General features: G+C 42.4%; 1 protein-coding gene across 1 annotated transcript in view; it reads right to left on the reverse strand.

The window, feature by feature from the left end:
- LOC142166947 (uncharacterized) overlaps positions 1–22,655 on the reverse strand; it is a 37,127-nt gene that overhangs the window by 4,515 nt on the left and 9,957 nt on the right. The window contains exon 3 of the mRNA XM_075226875.1: positions 49–75. Within this exon, the coding sequence (XP_075082976.1) occupies positions 49–75 (27 nt within the window). The remainder of the gene's footprint in view (positions 1–48; positions 76–22,655) is intronic.

Genomic DNA, 22,655 nt, shown 5'->3' on the forward strand with positions numbered 1-22,655 from the left:
TTGGGTCCTGAATGGTTAGTACTAGCTTAACTAGAGGGCTTGGGTCACCAGATCCATCTCCTGTTGTTCTTGAACCTGCAATGGTTAGAGGTATGACCAAGTTTTCTACAATAGAAACATGAGGGGTTATTAGAGTTTTCAGAGGCTTTTTCTCCTCTGATTCTAAACATGCAATGGTTAGAGATGTGCCCATTTTTACCACAATGAGTACATGAAAAATGATTTCTAGTTCTAGGTGGAGGATTATGAGGAACAAACTGATTTGATCTAACTGAGCTATGACTAGTGGATTTTCGTAATCCATTCAGTTGAAGTTGAAGTTCATTAACTTTATCTTAAAGCATATCTCTCTCAATTTCACATAATTCAAACTTCAAAACCCATTCCTTCTTTTCTCTTTGGATTTTTCGAAGTTCATTCAGAACTTTCTCAATATATGCAAAAGCAATGTCAATAAATTCTTGAAGTTTATGACAGTTAAGACATGTAGGAAGACACACCTCACTTCTACCTATAACTACCCGATCGGTCATTTTGAGCATTTACACTCCTTTCAACTATTTGAAGTCTTGAATAACTTTCTACGAGGTATTATCACTTGTGAGAATTGTCGATTTTGGTTTTAAGGTTTTTCGGAGTTAGCTTGGAAGAATGAATTTCATGTTGGAATTTAAGTTAGAAAAGTTGACCGGATGTGGACTTATGTGTAAACGACCTCGGATTTAAATTCTGATGATTCCAATAGCTCCGTATGGTGATTTTGGACTTTGAAGCGTGTCCGGAAAAATATTCGGAGGTCTATAGTAGAATTAGGCTTGAAATGGCGAAAGTCGAATTTTTGGAAAGTTTGACCGGGGGGTTGACTTTTTGATATCGGGGTCGGAATCCGATTCTGAAAATTGGAATACCCCCGTTATGTCAATTGTGACTTGTGTGAAAAATATGGATTTTTTTTGGAAAACTTGTATTTTCATATGGAATTAATTCCAATAAATTTTATTGACTGAAACGAATTATTTGTGACTAGATTCGAGGCATTCGGAGGCCGATTTGCGAGGCAAAGGCATAGCAGAGTACAGAATTTTACGTTTTGAGGTAAGTAATAGTTTTAAATATGGCCCTGAGGGTATGAAACCCCAAAATTTTGTGTCATGTGATTATGTTTTAGGTGACCCACATGCTAGGTAACGGGCGTGTGGGCGTGCACCGAGGGGATTGTGACTTGGTCCGTCCCGTGGAACTGTAAAGTTAAATAACTTGTTAGCTATATGCTCTCTATGTGTTGAAGAAATTTGACTGTAAATCATGTTAGAAATCATGCTTAGGCTATGTGATGGTATTGTTGGGACCCACAGAGATCGCGTGCTTGTTGAATTATTTGCTAATTGTTGTCTTGTACCCAGTCATGATTTTACTTGCGTATCATACCTCATTCTTTCTTGATATTTGTTGATACATAATGTTATCTTTGTTTGGGTTGATCTTTGTGATTTTCGAGAGCCCGAGAGACTAGAGAGGTTGAGGACTGAGTAAGGTCGAGGGCCTGTCGGTGAGGTAAGGCTATTATAGCACGTGAGTTATCTGTGCAGGATATTATAGCATGTGAGTTGTCCATGCAATACGTGAGTTGTCCGTGCGGATTATGGCACTTGGTTGTAGGAGCCCCTCCGGAGTCTGTACACCCCAGTGAGTGCGGGTACCTATTGAGTGTGAGTGCTGAGGGCTGAGAGCCGAGTGATTGAGTTGTTTTGATGAGTTGAGTGACTGTTTCCCTGAGAGGTTGTACTTGCTTTTCATTTGTTGTTGCAGTTAGTTGCTATCTGTCATTGTTGTGAAATTCTCTTAAAGATTTTATATCCGGATTACATGAACTTGAACTGTATAAAATTAATTTGACTTAAACTGCTGGATTTGAAAGCATGTCTATTCTTTGCTGGAATTACTGAAAGTGAACTATAACTGTGTAGCTCGTCACTATCTTCGGTTCTTTATTTATTATTGTTACTTGCTGAGTTGGTTGTACTCATACTACACCATGCACTTAATGTGCAGATCCAAGTATTTCTGGACATAGCGGGTGCTAATTATCTCGCACAGTTGATTTTTCGGAGATTTAGAGGTAGCTGCCGTATTTCGCAGACCTTGTCTCTCCTTCCATATCTCTTTGTTTACTGTATTTGATCTCAGACTATTATTAACCGTATTTTTCCAGACTTGTATTCATATTAGATGCTCATGTACTCAGTGACACCAAGTTTTGGGGAGTGTTCGTATCAGTATTTGTGGGATTTTGTATAGTATTTAAATATTACATTTTCAAACTTAAGAGAAATTATAGTTTGTTGAGATTATCGACTTTCCTAGTATCGAGATAGGTGCCATCACGACAGATTGAGATTTTGGGCCGTGACAAGTTGGTATCAGATCTCTAGGTTACATAGGTCTTACGAGTTATGAGCAGGTTTAGTAGAGTCTTGCGGATCGGTATGGAGACGTCTGTACTTATCTTTGAAAGGCTACCGAACCCTTAGGAAAATTTCACTTTCTTGTATTCTATCGTGCGGAATTGATTCAACTTAAAACATAACTCTTTGAACTCCTTCCACGCATTCGTATGCGCACATGAGTGCTCAGTATCAGCTGTGCATCGCCGATTTGTGATTCCATGAACGATGTTGGAGATGTGTATTTCTTGTTCTGGTGATGGGCCAGTCTGGAGGACTTGAGGCTAGGTTTAGACTACAGCTTTGGCTTGGTAGCTTCAGTTGTAACCTGTACATTTGGACTCATATGTCCAGTAATGTCCCTACGAGTGAAATTTGTGGCTCGATGAGCGGTGGAATGGCTTTGTGATGAGTATGATGTAACTGCGGGATGTGTTAAGATGATTTGGATGTTTTTTTATTCCAGCTCAGTATGATTGCGAGACTGTGCACGGGTTGCTACGATGGTTCTGCATTGTTATCGCACAATATTGGTGTAATGGTAAGGTGCTCGTTATATGTTGAGGCAGTGAATGGCTCAAAGAGAGGATTTCTCAGTGCATGATTAAGGGGTTCAACAATTAATTCCAGCGGAGGAAAGACAATCTGGTTGTTAAAGTAACAAGACTTGGTATTTGCGAGCATGGTCGAATTTTCATTTTGATGATGTATCGCCGTCTTTGTTTTGAATGCATTATGGTCCGCCGGTGTTACGGTCTTCTTGGATTTTGCCTTTGGGGCAGGGTGTTATAAAATGGTGCATGAAGGGTGGTTGCCAGAGATAGCTGTGTGCAGCAGTTCAGAATCGAATGGGTATTTCTAATGTTGATGGCTCGAGAAAGATGTTCTTTGAAGAGTCTTAGAGTCGGTAACAATTTATTGGTTCAGGTGCTATAGAGATGCATTTTGATTTGATGCAACAGTTGGACAACAAATTATGAGGGAAGACATGACGGGAAGTGTTTCGCGGTGGTTGAAGTACTAGCAGGTCAAGTGGGAGAAGTAGAGGTTAAGAAATTTCTTAAAGGAGATTGTTTAACCGAAGTAACAGTGGCACATTAGCATATGGATTCTGTGGTAGGGTAGTCGCATGCCTTGAGAAAGTGTAGAATGGTTTGGAATCGTGATAGAATATGATTTGGCCTACGTACTTTATTTGGAGTGATGGTTACTGTAAGAAGAAAGATTGAATATGACTTGAGTTCGGAAGGCATTGTTGAACTTTCAGTTAATGTCAATAGGGAAAGTGTAAACTTATACAAATGGTGGGCGAGCATGAGCTCAGGAGAATTTATTGATCACGTAGTCGTTGAACCCAGTGCATCGTCGTTGGAAGATGTTGGTAAGTAATTCCACAGGTGGGTTATCTCTGGTGAGCAGTTAGCAGTGGCGTGATGTTGATGAAGCTTCTGCGAGGAATATTACTTGCTACCCAGTAAGAGGTCGAGTGTGTGACTGTGGCTGGTGATTCAGAATGTTCATGAAAATATTAACAAAAGACTTCGAGAAGTTTGGCAGGTTAACGGTGCAAGATCTTGGTAATTGAGAAGGAGAAATACTTGCGGGTTCTAATTTTATATAATTGCAGCTTAAGCCTAAGTGGGGAAGCCTGCTATTGACAATTTGATTTCATGGTTATGTGTTAAATTTTAATTTTGGTCTGAGGCATACTTGTTGTTTAGTTATGACTTACAGAGGTGGAGATTGAGGATGACCCGGGTAAGTAAATTCCTGGATACGGGTTATATTGCACTTTATGAAAATATGAAAATTATGGAATGATTAAGTTGTTATTTTGGAAGATATAGTGCACACGAAGTATGAATTTGACTGGCCATGTTAAGGCAAGGTTACTTATTTGAGTGTTGATTGTGCTAAATGAGCACATGTCTTTAGGCCCATTTGGGGAGGAGTAAATTAGATTTGAGCAGAGTGGATGACTCTCGAGAGTGTTCTAATGGAATCAAAATGTATATGTGGAAATTGATTTTTTTTTTAAATTTATATATCACTAGAATCAGTTACTTACATTGGATGGTATCAGGACGTGCGATAATTCTGTTTTACTATGGATTCTACATTTCAGTATAAGAAAGAAAAGAGGAACAATTTTAAATTTACATAAGGTATTTTCTGAGTGAGTGTTACGGTTGGGGTATTTATGAAGGTGCTTAAGAAGAATACAGTGGCTTATGGGCCTTAGGGCGATGTGGTTTTATGTTAGGATGTCTTGTAGTGAGCTTTGGGTAAGGATAATAGTGTTTTGACAAGGATAAATATCAACATGAGGGTGATTCAGAAGAAACTCGGTGAAAATAGGACAAATGGGTAACGTGCTGGATCAATATGGTAATGGTATGCTATGTTCTTTTGGTTCTTATGATGATGTGGGGCTTTACGGGTGTTTTGTGGCAATACTCTCGGATTTGGCAACTTGTGTGGCTTGGTGGAGTTAGATGAATTCAGTTCTGATAGCTTGCTTATGTGCATATGGATTTCAAAGTGTTCATGATGGTTTCTATCATGGTTTGACCGGATATTTTCTACCGATGTATGGAACGTGTTGTGTATTGTGATTTCCTCCTGGAAAGAAGCAAGAAAGAGGTTTCTAACTAATAAGGTATGTAATTTGCTGGTGACTCAGTGTTGTTAATGGATTCGTGTGCTTGTCACATGATGGCATAATAGATGTGTTGTGTTGTGCGGGATTAGGATTTACATGTACAAGGTGACAGTTCAGTCTTGAAGAGAAGGTAACGAATGTTGGACAACATGGTCAGTTTCAGATATTTCGATGAATGTTATAACTGCTCGGTAATTCCTGAGAAGGGTGAGCATTTTAGAAGGCGCATTGTGTTTTGACTTACGGATGTTCATCGGTATTGCAGTACTCACCTGGTTGATAGACTGTTGATATTCAAATTATTGCTATGTGGCACGGAAGAATTATGAAAGTATTCCTTATGGAAAGATCGTGAATGGAAGATGTGTTAGTCATTCTAGTGCTGGAGTTGGGATCAATTACGGTGATTCATGTGTTGGATGAATTTGGAGACTTGGAGTTCTCAGAAGTATATTGTTTCGTGTTGCGGCCTGTTTGAGGTGAGTATTTTATTTTAACTCAGTGGAGGTACTAGTTGCGTTAATTATTTGTGATAGCTACGCGCTATAAGTGTGCATATATGTGAGGTTTGAGCCAGTGTGCGGGCATCGGGGCAAGTATTCATACTCGAAAGAATGCTTAGGCTATGATATGCCTAGACTTGACTGTTAAGCATAAAGTTATAACGTTTCTAGTGTTCGCACCTTTGTTGAGAACTATCTGGGCTACATTTGAGGTAACAAAGAGGCTAATTCCCCAGAATAAACGGGGTACTTACTATTTCCGTGTTAACTTGCCGATTTGAAGTGTGATAGCATACTTTGCACATGCTTACGCTATGGCGTGTTATTTATACCAGTACAAGAGCATAAGAATCTTATTTCATTATCATATACATGTGTACTTGTTTAATTGCTCATGTATGATATGCTGGGACTGGAGGCCTGTGACCATGCTAGGCGATTTATATTATTGGCACGTGAGTTGTTTGTGTCGTGTGTGGGAATTCTATTTCCATGATAATTTATCTGATTTATTAATTTCCTTCCTCTACAATTGTGCATGCGCCTACAGTTATCCTCTTCACGAAATTTGAGGAGTTGGTTGTAACATTGTGGTGGTGGTGGTACTTGTTGAACTTGCAATACGGTTCTCTTCCTTGAGACATCTCCCATATTTGTGTACACGGATTGCGCAATTGTGGCTTGAGTTATATTGATGTGGCGCGTCTGTGTATAGTTGTGTTTAATAATATAAGGTTATTGGACCTAGAATAGGTACTATCAGGCTTGATTATGGTATATTCGGGAGGATAATATTGAAAGTCGGCTTAGGAGAGGATTATGGTTCTGATTGGGGCGAGAGAGCTCCATGGCTAGTTGATCTGATGAGTGATTATGAGTTTTGATTGTTTCTTTCATCGGTGGCAGTGTACGAAGGTTTTGGAATGAGGTTTGGCTGGATATGAGGTTTAATACTTGTACTTGGTTGGTTTGGAGTAATTACTGTGATCGAGAATGGTGCTGCGAGTATGCGAGTTGTGTAGTATGTTATGTAATTATATCTGGGGTTATGGTTATGGCTTGATACAACTTTCCTCAAACTTATAAGGTGTATAGATGTGAGACTCTGGTCTTGTAAGAAATTATGGATGTTGGAAGTTTGGGTTCTAAGTTTTACGGACTAAGGTTAACGTAATGATCTTCAATTGTGTTGTGTTGTCAGGTCTATGGATTATAGTGGCATGGGATCACCCCCAGGTATGTGCATGGTAAGGAGGAACAGTGATCCTTTGAAGCTAGATTGAGATTTAGGTAATGGGCCATCAGACAGAGACTGAGTTGGCGGGGAGGCCGGCTCCACCGGTTGGTTGCCGAAGTCCACGGGATTTGACTCTAGGGAAGCTCATTCCTTGGATAGATCATAACTTATACAAAGGACAGTCTCTGTAAGAAGGACCAAAGCGCACTGAAAGAACCTACCGATTCTTGCCAGTCATAACAACCAGAACGGAGCTTTCCCCTTAAGACTGGACCCTTCGTTCGGAACTGCCCTTTTCCTTTCCAAAGTGGAATTCCTCCTTGCTTTCCCCTTTGACCCCTGCCAACTCCACTTTTGCTGTTACCAGGTGGAATGATTCATTTAACCTCGGCCCTAATACTACTACTTGTATTTCCTTTACTACTCTTTTTCTCTCCAAGCTTATGAACAACTCTTGGCACGTTCGAGGACGAACGTATGTTTAAATGAGGAAGATTGTAATGACCCGACCGGTTATTTTGAGCATTTACGCTCCTTTCAACTATTCAAAGTCTTGAATAACTTCCTACGAGGTATTATGACTTGTGTGAATTGTCGGTTTTGGTTTTAAGGTATTTCAGAATTAGCTTGGAAGAATGAATTTCATATTGAAATTTAAGTTTAAAAAAGTTGACCGGATGTGGACTTATGTGTAAACGACCTCGAATTTAAATTCTGATGATTCTAATAGCTCTGTATGGTAATTTTGGACTTACGAGCGTGTCCGAAAAAGTTTTTGGAGGTCCTTAGTGAAATTAGGCTTAAAATGATGAAAGTCGAATTTTTGAAAAGTTTGACCGGGGGGTTGACTTTTTGATATCGGGGCCGGAATCCGATTCTGAAAATTGAAATACCTCTGTTATGTCAATTATGACTTGTGTGCAAAATTGAAGGTCAACCGGACGTGATTTGATAGGGTCCGGCGTCGTTTGTAGAAATTAGAAGCTTCAAAGTTCATTAGGCTTGAATCTATGTGTGATTCGTGTTTTTAGTGTTGTTGGATGTGATTTGAAGATTCGACTAGGTTCGTATGATGTTTTAGGACTTGTTGATATATTTGGTTGAGGTCCCGGAGGGCTCGGGTGAGTTCCAGGATGGTTTCAGATCATTTTCCTTGTTTTGCAACTACTGGAATTGATATCTGGTATTGTTCTTCGCGAACGTGAAGGGTCTCCCGCGTTCGCGAAGAAGGAATTTTGGGCTGCTGGGATTTACCCATCGCGAACGCGAGCAAGGAGACGCAAATGCGAAGAAGAGACTGAGGAAGCCTACGTGAACGTGAGTGGGCTGACGCGAACGCGAACGCGAAGAGGAAAGGGTGTTGGGGCCTGCCTGGCATTAAGCCTTCACGAACGCGGCTCGTGTCTCGCGAACGCAAGGGCAGAGGTAGGAAGGCATCGCGAACGCGATGAAGAGGTCGCGAACGCGAAGAAGGAAGCTTGGCAGCACATTTTTGTGCTTCGTGAACGCGATGAAGGCATTTCTGGGCAGAATTAAAAGTTCCAAAACGGGATTTTGAGTTCATAACATAAAATCAAATTGGGAGCTCGATAAAAGGCGATTTTGAAGAGATTCTTGCGTCGGTGTTTGGGGTAAGTGATTCTTATCCATTTTTGGATTAATTTCCATGATTATGACTTTGAATCCATCATTTAATGGGTGAATTAAGTTGAAAATTTTGGAAAACTCTCTCAATTTAATTTGAAGATTTGAAGGTCGAGTTGGGGTTGGATTTTGGTAAAATTGGTATTGTTAGTCTCGTGGTTGGGCTTTCGGATTTTGTAACTTTTGTTGTGTTTCGAGACGTGCGATTTTTGAGCTAAAATTCGAATTTTTATGGAAAAATTGTATTTTCATATGAAATTAATTCCAATAAATTTTATTGACTGAAACGAATTGTTTGTGACTAGATTCGAGGCATTCGGAGGCCGATTTGCGAGGCAAAGGCATAGCAGAGTAAAGAATTTCATGTTTTGAGGTAAGTAATAGTTTTAAATATGGTCCTGAGGGTATGAAACCTCGGAATTTTGTGTCATGTAATTATTTTGGAGGTGACGCACATGCTCGGTGACGGGCATGTGGGCGTGCACCGAGAGGATTGTGACTTGGTCCGTCCCGTGGAACTGTAAAGTTGAATAACTTGTTAGCTATATGCTCTCTATGTACTCAATCATGATTTTACTTGCGTATCATACCTCAGTCTTTCTTGATATTTGTTGATACACTATGTTCTCTTTGTTTGGGCTGATCTTTGTGATTTCCGAGAGCCCGAGAGACTAGAGAGGTTAAAGACGGAGTAAGGCCGAGGTCCTGTCGGTGAGGTAAGGATATTATAGCACGTGAGTTGTCCGTGCAGGATATTATAGCACGTGAGTTATCCGTGCAACACGTGAGTTGTCCGTGCGAATTATGGCGCTTGGGCTGTAGGAGCTCCCCCGGAGTCTGTACACCCCTAGTGAGCGCGGGTACCCATTGAGTGTAAGTGCTGAGGGCTAAGAGCTGAGTGATTGAGCTGTTATGAAGAGTTGAGTGATTGTTGCCATGAGAGGTTGTACTTGCTTTTCATTTGTTGTTGCACTTATGTAACGAATCGGCCGGTCGTTTCGAGAGTTATAGCCCTGTTTCCCCCATTTCTGCTTCTTTATGTGTTGTTTAGCTGTATTGTGTTGTACGGGTTGGTTGGTTCGGGTCCGGAGTGGTTTCGGAGTGGAATGAGACACTTAGTCTCTAAAGTAGAAGCTCAAGTTGGAAAAGTCAACTGGATGTTGACCTATTTGTAAACGATCTCTGAATTTAATTTTGACGGTTCCATTAGCTTCGTTAGGTGATTCATGTTTTCATGCTCCGGAAGTATATTGGAGATTCGTCCTATGTTTTTTACTTCAGCACGGTTCAGTTAAAGGGTAATATGACTTATGATGTGGAGTCGGTGGCTATTTTGGATTGGCAAGTTCGAAGGATAAGGTCAAAGGACATAGCTTCAGTGAAGGTGCAGTGGAGAGGGCAGCCGGTGAAGTAAGCCACCCGGGAGACCGAGCGAGAGATGCGGAGCAGATATCCACGCCTATTCGAGACTCCAGGTATGTTTCTAGACCCGTTCGAGGACGAATGGTTATCTAAGAGGGGAGGATGTAACGACCCGACCGGTCATTTCGAGAGTTATAGCCTCATTTCCCCTATTTCTGCTTCTTTATGTGTTGTTTAACTGTATTGTGTTGTATCGGGTTGGTTGGTTTGGATCCGAAGTGGTTTCGGAATGAAATGAGACACTTAGTCTCTAAAGTAGAAGCTTAAGTTGGAAAAGTCAATCAGATGTTGACTTGTGTGTAAACGATCTTGGAATTTATTTCTGATGGTTCCACTAGCTTTGTTAGGTGATTTTGGACTTAGGAGTACGTCTGGAATGTGATTTGGAGGTCCGTAGTAGAATTAGGCTTGAATTGGCGAAAGTTGAAAATTTGGCAATTTTGATTGGCAGTGGAAAAATTTGATATCGGGGTCGGAATGGAATTTCGAAAGTTGGAGTAGGTTCATAGTGTCATTTGTGATGCGTGTGCAAAATTTGAAGTTATTCGGACGTGGTTTGGTTGGTTTCAGGATCGGTTGTCAAATTTGGAAGTTTAGAAGTTCTTAGACTTGAATCTGAGGGTAATTTGGTGATTTGATGTTGTTTGATGTGATTCGAGAGCTCGATTGAGTTTGTATGGTATTTTAGGACTTGATGGTACCTTTGGTCCAGAGGCCTCGGGTGTGTTTCGGGGTGAGTTTAGAGCGAGTCCTGGCATTTCCGGAACTCACGTATGGTTTTGGTGCTTTAAATTTCGCGGACCTCAGTAGAATTTCGCGGACCTCAATAGAATTTCGCGGACCTCAGCAGAATTTCGCGGACCTCGGCAGAATTTCGCAGACCGCATAATTTTGCCGCGGCCGCACTCCGGGGAAAGGTTTTGCAGATCTGCTGGTCCGACTTCGAAAGCCTATATCTTTTGATATACAAGGCATTTTGAGATGATTCAGAAAATAAAGTTGTAGCCCTTCGTGTCTAGTTTCCAGAAAGGTAAAGAAGTCATCATTTGGACATCTGTAGAGAAAGGTATGGTCAAATTACTAAAGCATGGCAGTGCAACCAGCAAAAAGTGCGGCCGCACCATTTTTTCTCGACCGCGGGACCTGGGAGGCATGGCCGCACTTGGAATTTCGCGGACCGCATAGTGGGAGTTCAGAGGGTGCACTATATAAATGGAGTTTAGGGCAATATTTCGCATTTTGGACCTAGGAAGCTCAGTTTGTGGCAATTGTTCGTGGGTTTTTCAAGAAATTCATCGGGGTAAGTGATTCTAACTCGAATTTGGTTAATATACATGCATCAATGATTTCATCATATGATTAGTACTTTGAGGTGGAAATTTGGGAAAAATTGTAGAAACTTTATAAAATAATTTTATGGGATTTGAATGTTGATTCGAAGTCGTATTTGAGTGAAACTAGTATGGTTGGACTCGTGAGTGAATGGGTGTTCGTAATTTGTGACTTTTACCCGATTTCGAGTCGTGGGCCCGGGGTCCGGGTTTTAGCCAATTTCGGGTTTTGGCCTAATTTTGTAGTTTTTCTTGTGGAATTCATTCCATTAGCGTATATTGATGATATTGTAGTGATTGTGAATAGATTCGGAACATTTGGAGGCCGAGTCAAGAGGCAAGAGCCGCGGAGTAGGGACTTGATCGGTTTGAGGTAAGTAACGATTGTAAATCTAGTCTTGAGGGTATGAAACCCCGGATTTCGTATCATTCTACTATTTTGAGGTGACGCACATACTAGGTGACGGGCGTGCACTGTTGGGAATTTTTACTTGGTCTGTCCCGTAGCAATTGTAAAGTTGCATATTTTGTTGAAACTATATGATACTTATATGTTTTAGAAAGAGTTTCTATAAATTGGGATGAATGCCATGTTTTGGGCCTTGTGCGAGTGTTGTTTGGACCCTTAGGGGCCTTTTCTTACTATCCTCTCACTGTTTTCAATTGAAAATCTATACTCAGGCATGGTTATACCTGTTTACTGCATAACTCAGTTTTATTACTCTAGTTTGATGCATATAAATGTTGTTTTGGGCTGAATACCCTATATTTACTGAAATGTTCGAGTGGGTCGAGAGGTTTATGACTCAGTGAGGCCGAGGGCCTGATTTTGAGGATATTTATGGGATCGGGCTGCACGCCGCAACATGTTTGATATAGGCCGAGGGCCTGATTGAATTATGCCATGATTTGGCTTGATATAGCACTTGGGCTGAAGGAGCCCCTCCGGAGTCTGTACACTCCCCCCAGTGAGTGCAGGTACCTACTGAGTGCAAGTGCCGAGTGCCTAATGACTGGGAGGCATGAGTGATGGTAAGGTATGCCCGAGGGGCTGTTTACGAGTGATTGTGAGGTATGCCCGATGGGCTGTATACGAGTAATTGTGAAGTATGCCCGAGGGGTTGTTTATTATTTCATCATTTTTGCTCACCTTGCATTGAGCCTTTGTTAGAAAACTGTTGAAAAATATCTTTAAATGATTTTACCGGAATTGGGTTTAAATAAGATGTTTTGATTCAAACCCTGATTTAAATGCATGTGGTATTTTACTTAGATTTCATGATATGAACTTTATATGCTTATTGCTCGTCACTGCTACTCAATCTTTATTTATTGTTGTTACTTACTGAGTTGGCGTACTCACGTTACTCCCTGTACCTTGTGTGCAGATCCAGGTGTAGCCGGGCACGGTAGCGGCTGTTGAGTAATTCAGTTGCAGATTTTCTCGGGGATAGCAAGGTAGTTGCCTGGCGATCGTAGCCCTGCTCTTCTCCCTCTTATCTTACTTTAGTTGTATTTTGTTATTTTCAAGACTATGTTAGTCTTGATATTGTCAGACAAATTGTAGTAGATGCTCATTACTAGTGACACCCCGATGTCAGGCTTTTCTTTTTTACACACTTTTATTTTGATTTGAACTCCTTTACGAAGGTTTTTATGTTAAACAACCTTGAGATTATCTTTGAAATGAAAATATCGGTTTGTTTTGAAAATGAGTCGTCTTGCCTAGTTCCACGATAGGCACCATCACGACAGGGGTTAGTTTGGGTCGTGACAAGTTAGTATCAGAGCCTAGGTTACATAGGTCTCACGAGTCATGAGCGGGTTTAGTAGAGTCTTGCAGATCGGTATGGAGACGTCTGTACTTATCTTCGATAGGCTGCAGAACCTTTAGGAAAATTCCACATTCTTGAATTCTTATCGTGCGAATCTGTTGATTCTAGTAACTAAACATATGTTGTTTCATTCTCTCACAGATGGTGAGGACTCGTGCTACCATTCAGGAGGACCAGCCACCAGTAACTCCATCCAAGGCCGTAAGAGGTCGAGGCTGCGGTAGAGGACATGGTAGGAGCAGAGGTGCAGCCCGTACAGCAGCTGGGGCAGTATCTGCAGATCCACCAATTGTCCCAGATCAGGACCAAGTTCCAGTTGTTGATGCACCAGCTCAGGTGCCACCTGTGCCTATTGTGATTCCAGGCCTTCAGGAGGCCCTAGCTCAGATTCTGACAACGTGTACTGGCCTTTCTCAGGCGATCTCTATCACGACGGCCGCAACCACTTCTTAGGCCGGGGGAGGCACTTAGACTCCCGTGGCTCGCACACCCGAGCAGGTTGTTCAGGGACTTCAGACACCGGAGGCACCACCAGCCCAACCGGTTGTAACTACATAGGATTATGTGGTTCCTGCTATGCCTGAGGATGATCAGCGTAGGTTGGAGAGGTTCGGGAGACTCCAGCCACCACCTTTCAATGGCACAGAGAGAGAGGATGCTCGGGATTTCTTGGACAAGTGTTAGAGGATACTCCGTACAACTGGTATTCTAGAGACTTGTGGGGTCTCATTCACTACTTTTTAGTTTTTTGGGGCTGCACTCAGATGGTGGGAGATTTACGAGAAGCGTTGGCCTGTTGGTGTAGCACCCCTTACTTGGCAGCAGTTCTCCGTGGTCTTTTTGGAGAAGTTCGTTCCTTGATCCCGCAGAGAGGAGCTGCGCAGACAGTTTGAGCAGCTTCGCCAGGGTGATATGTTTGTGACACAGTATGAGTTGCGGTTCTCTGAGTTGGCCCGTCATGCTATCTGGTTGGTTCCACGGACAGGGAGAGGAGCATAAGTTTTATTGATGGTCTCACTTTTCATCTACAGTTGCTTATGACCAGGGAGAGGGTGTCTGGTGCTACTTTTGATGAGGTTGTTGACATTGCTCGGCAGATTGAGATGGTTCGCGGTCAGGAGGGGGTTGAGAGGGAGGCCAAGAGGCCTCTTGGTCAGGGTAGATTCAGTGTTGCTCCTCATGGGGGTCAGTTCCAGCACGACAGAGGTCGTCCATTCAGGCAAGCTCAGTCAGCTCGTCCATTTCACCGTGGTGTATCATCGGGCCATGGTTCTCACAGTTCTCATCAGGGACACTCATCACTCGGTGCCCTTCCAGCTCTGAGTTTGTCCCGTGTTCCACCAGTTCAGGGCTCCTCTATGCCAGGTTCTTCTACTAGTTATCCCGGTGTCCGGGGCTCCCTTGAGTTCCCAACAACAGCACCAGGGAGTTGTTTTGAGTGTGTTTAGTTTGGGCATATGTGGAGGCAGTATCCTCGACATCATGGAGGTCTATCTCAGCAGAGGAGTCAGCTTTCGACTTCAGCACCAGTTACTTCACCACCCGCCCAGTCAGCTCGGGGTGGAGGTCAGTCAGCTAGGGGTCGCCCTAGAGGGGGAGGCAGATCAGGAGGTAGCCAGGCCCGTTTCTATGCACTCCCTGCCAGACCATATGTTATTGCTTCAGATGCTGTGATTACAGGTATTGTCTTAGTTTGTCACAGAGATGCCTCCGTATTATTTGACCCTGGTTCCACGTATTCATAAGTTTCCTCGTATTGCGCCTATTTTTTGGATATGCCCCGTGAGTCTTTAGTTTTATCTATTCCTGTGGGCGATACTATTGTTGTGGACCGCATATATCGGTCATGTGTGGTGATTATTGAGGGTCTGGAGACCCAAGTGGACCTTTTGATGCTCTGTATGGTTTACTTTGATGTGATATTGGGTATGGATTGGTTATCTCCATGTCATGTTGTTCTACATTGTCATGCAATGAATGTGACATTGGCGATGCCGGGATTTCCAATGGTTGAGTGGAGCAGTTTTGTAGATTATGTACCAAGTAGGGTAATTTCATATTTGAAGGCTCAGTGTATGGTTGAGAAGGGTTGCCTATCGTATTTGGCATTTGTGAGGGATGTTAGTGCAGAGACTCCTGCCATTGATTTTGTTCCGGTGGCACGTGATTTTCTGGATGTGTTTCCTGCAGACCTGTCGGGCATGCCGCCTGATAGGGATAATGACTTTGATATTGATTTGGTGTCGGGCACTCAGCCCATTTCTATTCCACCGTATCGTATGGCATCGGCGGAGTTGAAGGAATTGAAAGAACAGTTTCAGGAACTCCTTGATAAGGGACTTATTCGGCCTAGTGTGTCACCTTAGGGTGCACCGGTTCTATTTGTGAAGAAGAATGATGGTTCCATGAGGATGTGCATTGATTATTGGCGGTTGAACAAGGTCACAGTCAAGAACAAGTATCCTTTGCCTCGTATTGATGATTTATTTGACCAGCTTCAGGGAGCGAGGGTGTTCTCCAAGATTGAATTGAGGTCCGGTTATCACTAGCTAAAGATTCGGAATTCGGATATTCTTAAGATAGCTTTCAGGACCCGATATGGCCCTTATGAGTTCTTAGTAATGTCTTTTGGGCTGACCAATGCCCCAGCAGCGTTCATACATTTGATGAACAGTGTATTCTAGTCCTATTTGGACTCATTCGTTGTTCTATTTATTGATGACATCCTAGTGTACTCTCGTAGCCAGGAGGAGCATGCTTAGCATTTGAGTATTGTATTACAGAGATTGAGGGAGAAGAAGCTTTATGCAAAGTTCTCAAAGTGTGAGTTTTGGCTTAGTTCAGTAGCATTCTTGGGACACGTGGTGTCCAGTGAGGGTATTCAGATGGATCCATAGATGATAGAGGTGGTGCAGAGTTGGCCTAGACCGTCCTCAGCCACGGAGATTAGGAGATTTCTTGGTTTGGCAGTTTACTACCGTCGCTTTGTGGAGGGATTTTCATCTATTGCTTCGCCCTTGACCAAATTGACACAAAAGGGTGCTCCATTCAGATGGTCGGACGAGTGTGAGGAGAGCTTTCAGAAGCTCAAGACTGCTTTGACCACATCTCCAGTGTTAGTTCTTCCATCAGCTTCAGGTTCTTACACCGTGTATTGTGATGCCTCGAGGATAGGCATTGGTTGTGTTTTGATGCAGGATGGTAGGGTGATTGCCTATGCTTCGCGCTAGTTGAAAACCTTTGAGAAGAACTATCCTGCCCATGATCTTGAGTTAGCAGTCATTGTTCATGCCTTGAATATTTGGCGTCATTATTTGTATGGGGTTCATTGTGAGATCTATACTGATCACCAGAGTCTGCAGCATCTGTTTAAGCAGAAGGATCTTAATTTGCATCAGCGGAGAATGTTAGAGCTTCTTAAGGACTACGATATCACTATTTTGTACCAATGTGGTGGCCGATGCTTTGAGTCGTAAAGAAGCGAGTTTGGGGAGTTTAGTATATCTCTCAGCAACAGAGAGACCTTTGGCATTGGATGTTCAGGCCTTAGCGGGCCATCTTGTGAGATTGGAAATTTTGGAGCCTAGTCAGGTATTGGCTTGTGTGGTCTCCAGGTCTTCTCGTTATGACCGTATCAGGGAGCGTCAGTATAATGACCCCCACTTACTCGTTCTTCAGGATAGGGTCCGGCGAGGTGATGCTAGGGATGTGACTATTGGTGATGATGGTGTGTTGAGGATGCAAGGCCGGATATATGTGCCTAATGTAGATGGACTTCGGGATTTGATTCTCGAGGAGGCCCACAATTCGCGGTATTCCATCCATCCGGGTGTCGCGAAGATGTACCAGGATTTGAGACAGTACTATTGGTGGAGACGGATGAAGAAGGATATTATTGGGTTTGTGGCTCGGTGTCTCAACTGTCAGCAGGTCAAGTATGAGAATCAGAGACCGGGCGGATTGCTTTAGAGGTTAGATATTTTAGAATAGAAGTGGGAGGGGATCACCATGGACTTTGTAGTTGGGATCCCACGGACTTCGAGGAAGTTCGACGCTATTTGAGTTATTGTGGATCAGCTGACCAAGTCTGCGCACTTCAGAGTGGTTGGCTGAGATTTATATTCGAGAGATTGTTCGCCTGCATGGTGTCCCAGTTTCCATCATTTCTGATAGAGGTACTCAGTTCACATTGCAGTTTTGGAGGGCCGTGAAGCGAGAGTTGGGTACTCAGGTTGAGTTGAGCACAACTTTTCACCCTCAGACGGACGGGCAGTCTGAGCGCACTATTCAGATATTGGAGGACATGTTGCGCGCTTGTGTCATTGACTTTGGGGGTTCATGGGACCAGTTTCTGCCACTCGCGGAGTTTGCATATAACAACAGTTATCAGTCGAGTATTCAGATGGCTCCATATGAGGCTTTATATGGGAGGAGGTATAGATCTCTGGTTGGATGGTTTAAGCTGGGTGAGGCTAGTCTCTTGGGTACAAACTTGCTCCAAGATGCGTTAGATAAGGTGAAATTGATTCAGGAGCGGCTTCGCATGACGCAGTCTAGGCAGAAGAGCTATGTGGACAGGAAGGTTCGTGATGTATCTTTCATGGTTGGGGAGAAGGTTTTGCTGAAGGTATCACCCATGAAGGATGTTATGAGGTTTGGGAAGAGGGGTAAGTTGAGCCCCCGGTTCATTGGGCATTTTGAGGTGCTTGAGAGGATAGGGGAGGTGGCTTATAAGCTTACTTTGCCACCCAGCTTGTCAAATGTGCACCCATTATTTCATGTTTTCATGCTCCAGAAGTATATTGGAAATTCGTTCCACGTTTTGGACTTCAGCACGATTCAGTTGGAGGGTGATATGAAGTATGATGTGGAGCCAGTGGCTATTTTGGATCGGCAGGTTCGAAGGTTGAGGTCAAAGGACATAGCTTCAGTAAAGGAGCAGTGGAGAGGGCAGCCGGTGAAGGAGGCCACCTGGGAGACCGAGCGGGAGATGCGAAGCAGATATCTACACCTATTCGAGACTCCAGGTATGTTTCTAGACCCGTTCAAGGACGAACGGTTGTTTAAGAGGGGGACGATGTAACGACCCGACCGGTCGTTTCGAGAGTTATAGCCCCGTTTCCCCCATTTCTACTTCTTTATGTGTTGTTTAGCGGTATTGTGTTGTATCGGGTTGGTTGGTTTGGGTCCGGAGTAGTTTCGAAGTGGAATGAGGCACTTAATCTCTAAAGTAGAAGCTTAAGTTGGAAAAGTTAACCGGATGTTGACATGTGTGTAAACGATCTCGAAATTTAATTCTGACAGTTCAATTAGCTTCGTTAGATGATTTTGGACTTAGGAGTGCGTCCGGAATGTGATTTGGAGGTCCATAGTAGAATTAGGCTTAAATTGGCGAAAGTTGGAAATTTAACAATTTTGATCGGCAATGAAATTTTTTGATATCGGGGTGGTAATGGAATTCCGGAAGTTGGAGTAGGTTCGTAGTGTCATTTTTGACGTGTGTGCAAAATTTGAGATCATTCGGACATGGTTTGGTTGGTTTCGGCATCGGTTGTCGAATTTGGAAGTTTAGAAGTTCGTAGGCTTGAATTTGAGGGTAATTTGGTGATTTGATGTTGTTTGATGTGATTCGAGAGCTTGATTGAGTTTGTATGGTATTTTAGGACTTGATGGTACCTTTGGTTGAGGTTCCGGAGGCCTCGGGTGTGTTACGAGGTGAGTTTTGAGCGAGTCTGGACATTTTCGGAACTCAGGTATGGTTATGGTGCTTTGAATTTTGCGGACCTCAGCAGAATTTCGTGGACCTCAGCAGAATTTCGCGGACCTCGGCAGAATTTCGCGGACCGCATAATTTTGTATCTCTTCGTGTCTAGTTTCCAAAAAGGTAAAGAGGTCATCATTTGGACATCTGTAGAGAAAGTGATGGCCAAAATACTAAAGCCTGATAGTGCAACCACCAAAAAGTGCGGCCGCACCATTTTTTCGCGACCGCAGGACCTGGGAGGTGCGGCCGCGCTTGGAATTTTGCGGACCGCATAGTGGTAGTTCAGAGGGTGCACTATATAAACGGGATTTAGGGAAATATTTCACATTTTGGACCTATGGAGCTCGGTTTGTGGCGATGTTTTGTGGGATTTTCAATAAATTTATCGTGGTAAGTGATTCTTACTCGAATTTGGTTAATATACATGAATATATCAATGGTTTCATCATCTGATTAGTACTTTGAGGTGGAAATTTGGAGAAAATTGTAGAAACTTCATAAAATGAATTTATGGGATTTGAATGCCGATTCGAAGTCGGATTTGAGTGAAACTAGTATGGTTGGACTCGTGAGTGAATGAATATTCGTAATTTATGACTTTTACCCGATTCTGAGTCGTGGACCCGGGGTCCGGGTTTTAGCCAATTTCGGGTTTTGGCCTAATTTTGTAGTTTTTCTTGTGGAATTAATTCCATTAGCGTATATTGATGGTATTGTACTGATTGTGAATAGATTCGGAGCATTTGGAGGCCGAGTCGAGAGGCAAGAGCATCGCAGAGTAGGGACTTGATCGGTTTAGGGTAAGTAATGATTGTAAATCTAGTCCTGAGGGTATGAAACCCCGGATTTCGTATCATTCTACTATTTTGAGGTGACGCACATGCTAGGTGACGAGCGTGTGGGCGTGCACTGTTGGGAATTTTGACCTGGTCCATCCCGTAGCAAATGTAAAGTTGCATATTTTGTTGAAACTATATGATACTTATATGTTTTAGAGAGAGCTTCTGTAAATTGGGATGAATGCCATGTTTTGGCCCTTGTGCGAGTGTTGTTTGGACCCTTAGGGGCCTTTCTTACTATCCTCTCACCGTTTTCGATTGAAAATATATACTCAGACATGGTTATACCTGTTTACTGTATAACTTAGTTTTATTACTCTATTTTGATGCATATAAATGTTGTTTTGGGCTGAATACCCTGTTTTTACTGAAATGCCCGAGTGGCTCGAGAGGTTTATGACTGAGTGCGGTCGGGGGCCTAATTTGTGAGGATATTTATGGGATCGGGAAGCATGCCACAACATGTTTGATATAGGCTGAGGGCCTGATTGATTTATGCCATGATTTGACTTGATATAGCGTTTGGGCTAAAGGAGCCCCTCCAGAGTCTGTACACATCCCCAATGAGCGCAGGTACCTAGTGAGTATGAGTGCCGAGTACTGAGTGACTGGGAGGCATGAGTGATGGTGAGGTATGCCCGAGGGGCTGTTTACGAGTGATTGTGAGGTATGCCTGAGGGGCTGTATACGAGTGATTGTGAGGTATGTCTGAGGGGATGTTTATGATTTCATCATTTTTGCTCACCTTACATTGAGCCTTTGTTAGAAAACTGTTGAAAAATATCTTTAAATGATTTTTCCGGAATTGGGTTTAAACGAGATGTTTTGATTCAAACCCTGATTTTAAAAGCATGTGGTATTTTACTGAGATTTCATGATATGAACTTTATATGCTTATTGCTCATCACTACTGCTTAGTCTTTATTTATTGTTATTACTGGCTGAGTCTCCATACGCACATTCCTCCCTGCACCTTTACGATGGTTTTTATGTTAAACAGCCTTGAGATTATCTTTGAAATGAAAATATCGGTTTATTTTGGAAATGATTCGGCTTTCCTAGTTCCACGATAGGCGCCATCACGACAGGGGGTTAGTTTGGGTCGTGACAACTTAGTTGCTATCTCTCATTGTTGTGAAATTCTCTAAAAAAAATTATATCTGGATTGCATGAACTTGAACTGTATAAAATTAATTTGACTTAAACTGCTGGATTTGAAAGCATGTCTATTCTTTGCTGGAATTACTGAAAGTGAACTATAACTGTGTAGCTCGTCACTATCTTCAGTTCTTTATTTATTATTGTTACTTGCTGAGTTGGTTGTACTCATACTACACCGTGCACTTCGTGTGCAGATCCAGGTATTTCTGGACATAGCAGGTGTTAATACTCTCGCACAGTTGATTTTTCGGAGATTTAGAGGTAGCTGTCGTGTTTCGCAAACCTTGTCTCTCCTTCCCTATCTCCTTGTTTATTGTATTTGGTCTTAGACTATTTGTCACAACCCAAAATTTCCCACCGACGGGACCGTGATGGCGCCTAACATTTCACTTGCCAGGCAAGCCAACGTTAGAAAATCATTAAACCAATTCCTTATTTCCATTCATTAATTAACAATAATAAACTATGATGAAATCTAATAAGTGCGGAATATCGTAAAACTGTATTAATTACTACCACCTAGATCTGGAGTCATAATTTACGAGCATTCTAGAATTTACTACAAATAATAGTCTAAAAGAAATACAACTGTCTGAATAAAAGAAACAGTAGAACCGAAATGATAGATGGGGACTTCAAGGTTTGTGGACGCCGACAGATCTACCTTGAGTCTCCAGACAGCGAACCAATAGCAAAATCTCGATCAACCAGAGCCGGTATCAAAATTTGCACAGAAAGTGCAGAGTGCAATATCAGTACAACCTACCCCATGCACTGGTAAGTGTCGAGCCTAACCTCGACGAAGTAGTGACGAGGCTAAGGCAAGGCACCTACAAATCGACCTGTACAATTCAACAATGTTTATACAAATAACAGAAATGAAGGACTAAACATGAAATGTCAGGAGGGGAACATATTGAGGGGAATACAAGATAAAGAACTACAACAGAATGATCACCGGAGCAGTCAATATACCATGAATCAACATGAATAATGAATACAGTAAAGAAAAATGCACGGCATCACCCTTTGTGCTTTTACTCTCAATCTCACCATAAAATTAATAGAAATGGCACGGCATCACCCTTCGTGCATTAACTCTCATATCATGGCACGACATCACCCTTCGTGCATTAACACTCACAATATGGCACGGCAACATCCTTCGTGCATTAACACTCACAATATGGCACGACATCACCCTTCGTTCATTAACACTCACAATATGGCACGACGTCACCCTTCGTGCATTAACACTCTCCCTTACCATAATGCAATGCATAAATAACAATAGGGAGATAGAATAACAAGTACAAACCCTACTTCAACATTTGGTTCCATAATATCAGTCTCAACTTTGAAATAAAAACTCAATTATCACTAGAAAATCCGTAAACATGATAAGAACGATAAATTGAACAACACTAGTATAACACGTAGCAATTTGGCATAGGAAAAAGACAATATAAGAAAAACAGAGAAACATGGAAAACAAGTAAATTGGCGGCGCATAAGTACTCGTCACCTCACATATATGCCGCTCACATGAATTTCACTTAGCAAATAATCTAAGGTTCCTAATTCCCTCAAGTCAGGGTTAGACACAACACTTACCTCACTCCGAAGGCCACTTAATTCTCAATCACAACTTTTCCTTTGGAATTCACCTCCAAACCACTCCTATCTATTCAAAAATGACTCAGTAATTTCAAATATTTCTAAAGGAATCAATTATATTGCATAAATTATATTTCCCAAAGTTTCCTCCAAAAAGGCGAAAAATTGACCCCCGGGCCCGCTTGATCAAAACCCA

Source organism: Nicotiana tabacum, chromosome 2 (genome assembly GCF_000715075.1).
Source record: "Nicotiana tabacum cultivar K326 chromosome 2, ASM71507v2, whole genome shotgun sequence".
Classification (NCBI taxonomy): Eukaryota; Viridiplantae; Streptophyta; class Magnoliopsida; order Solanales; family Solanaceae; genus Nicotiana; species Nicotiana tabacum.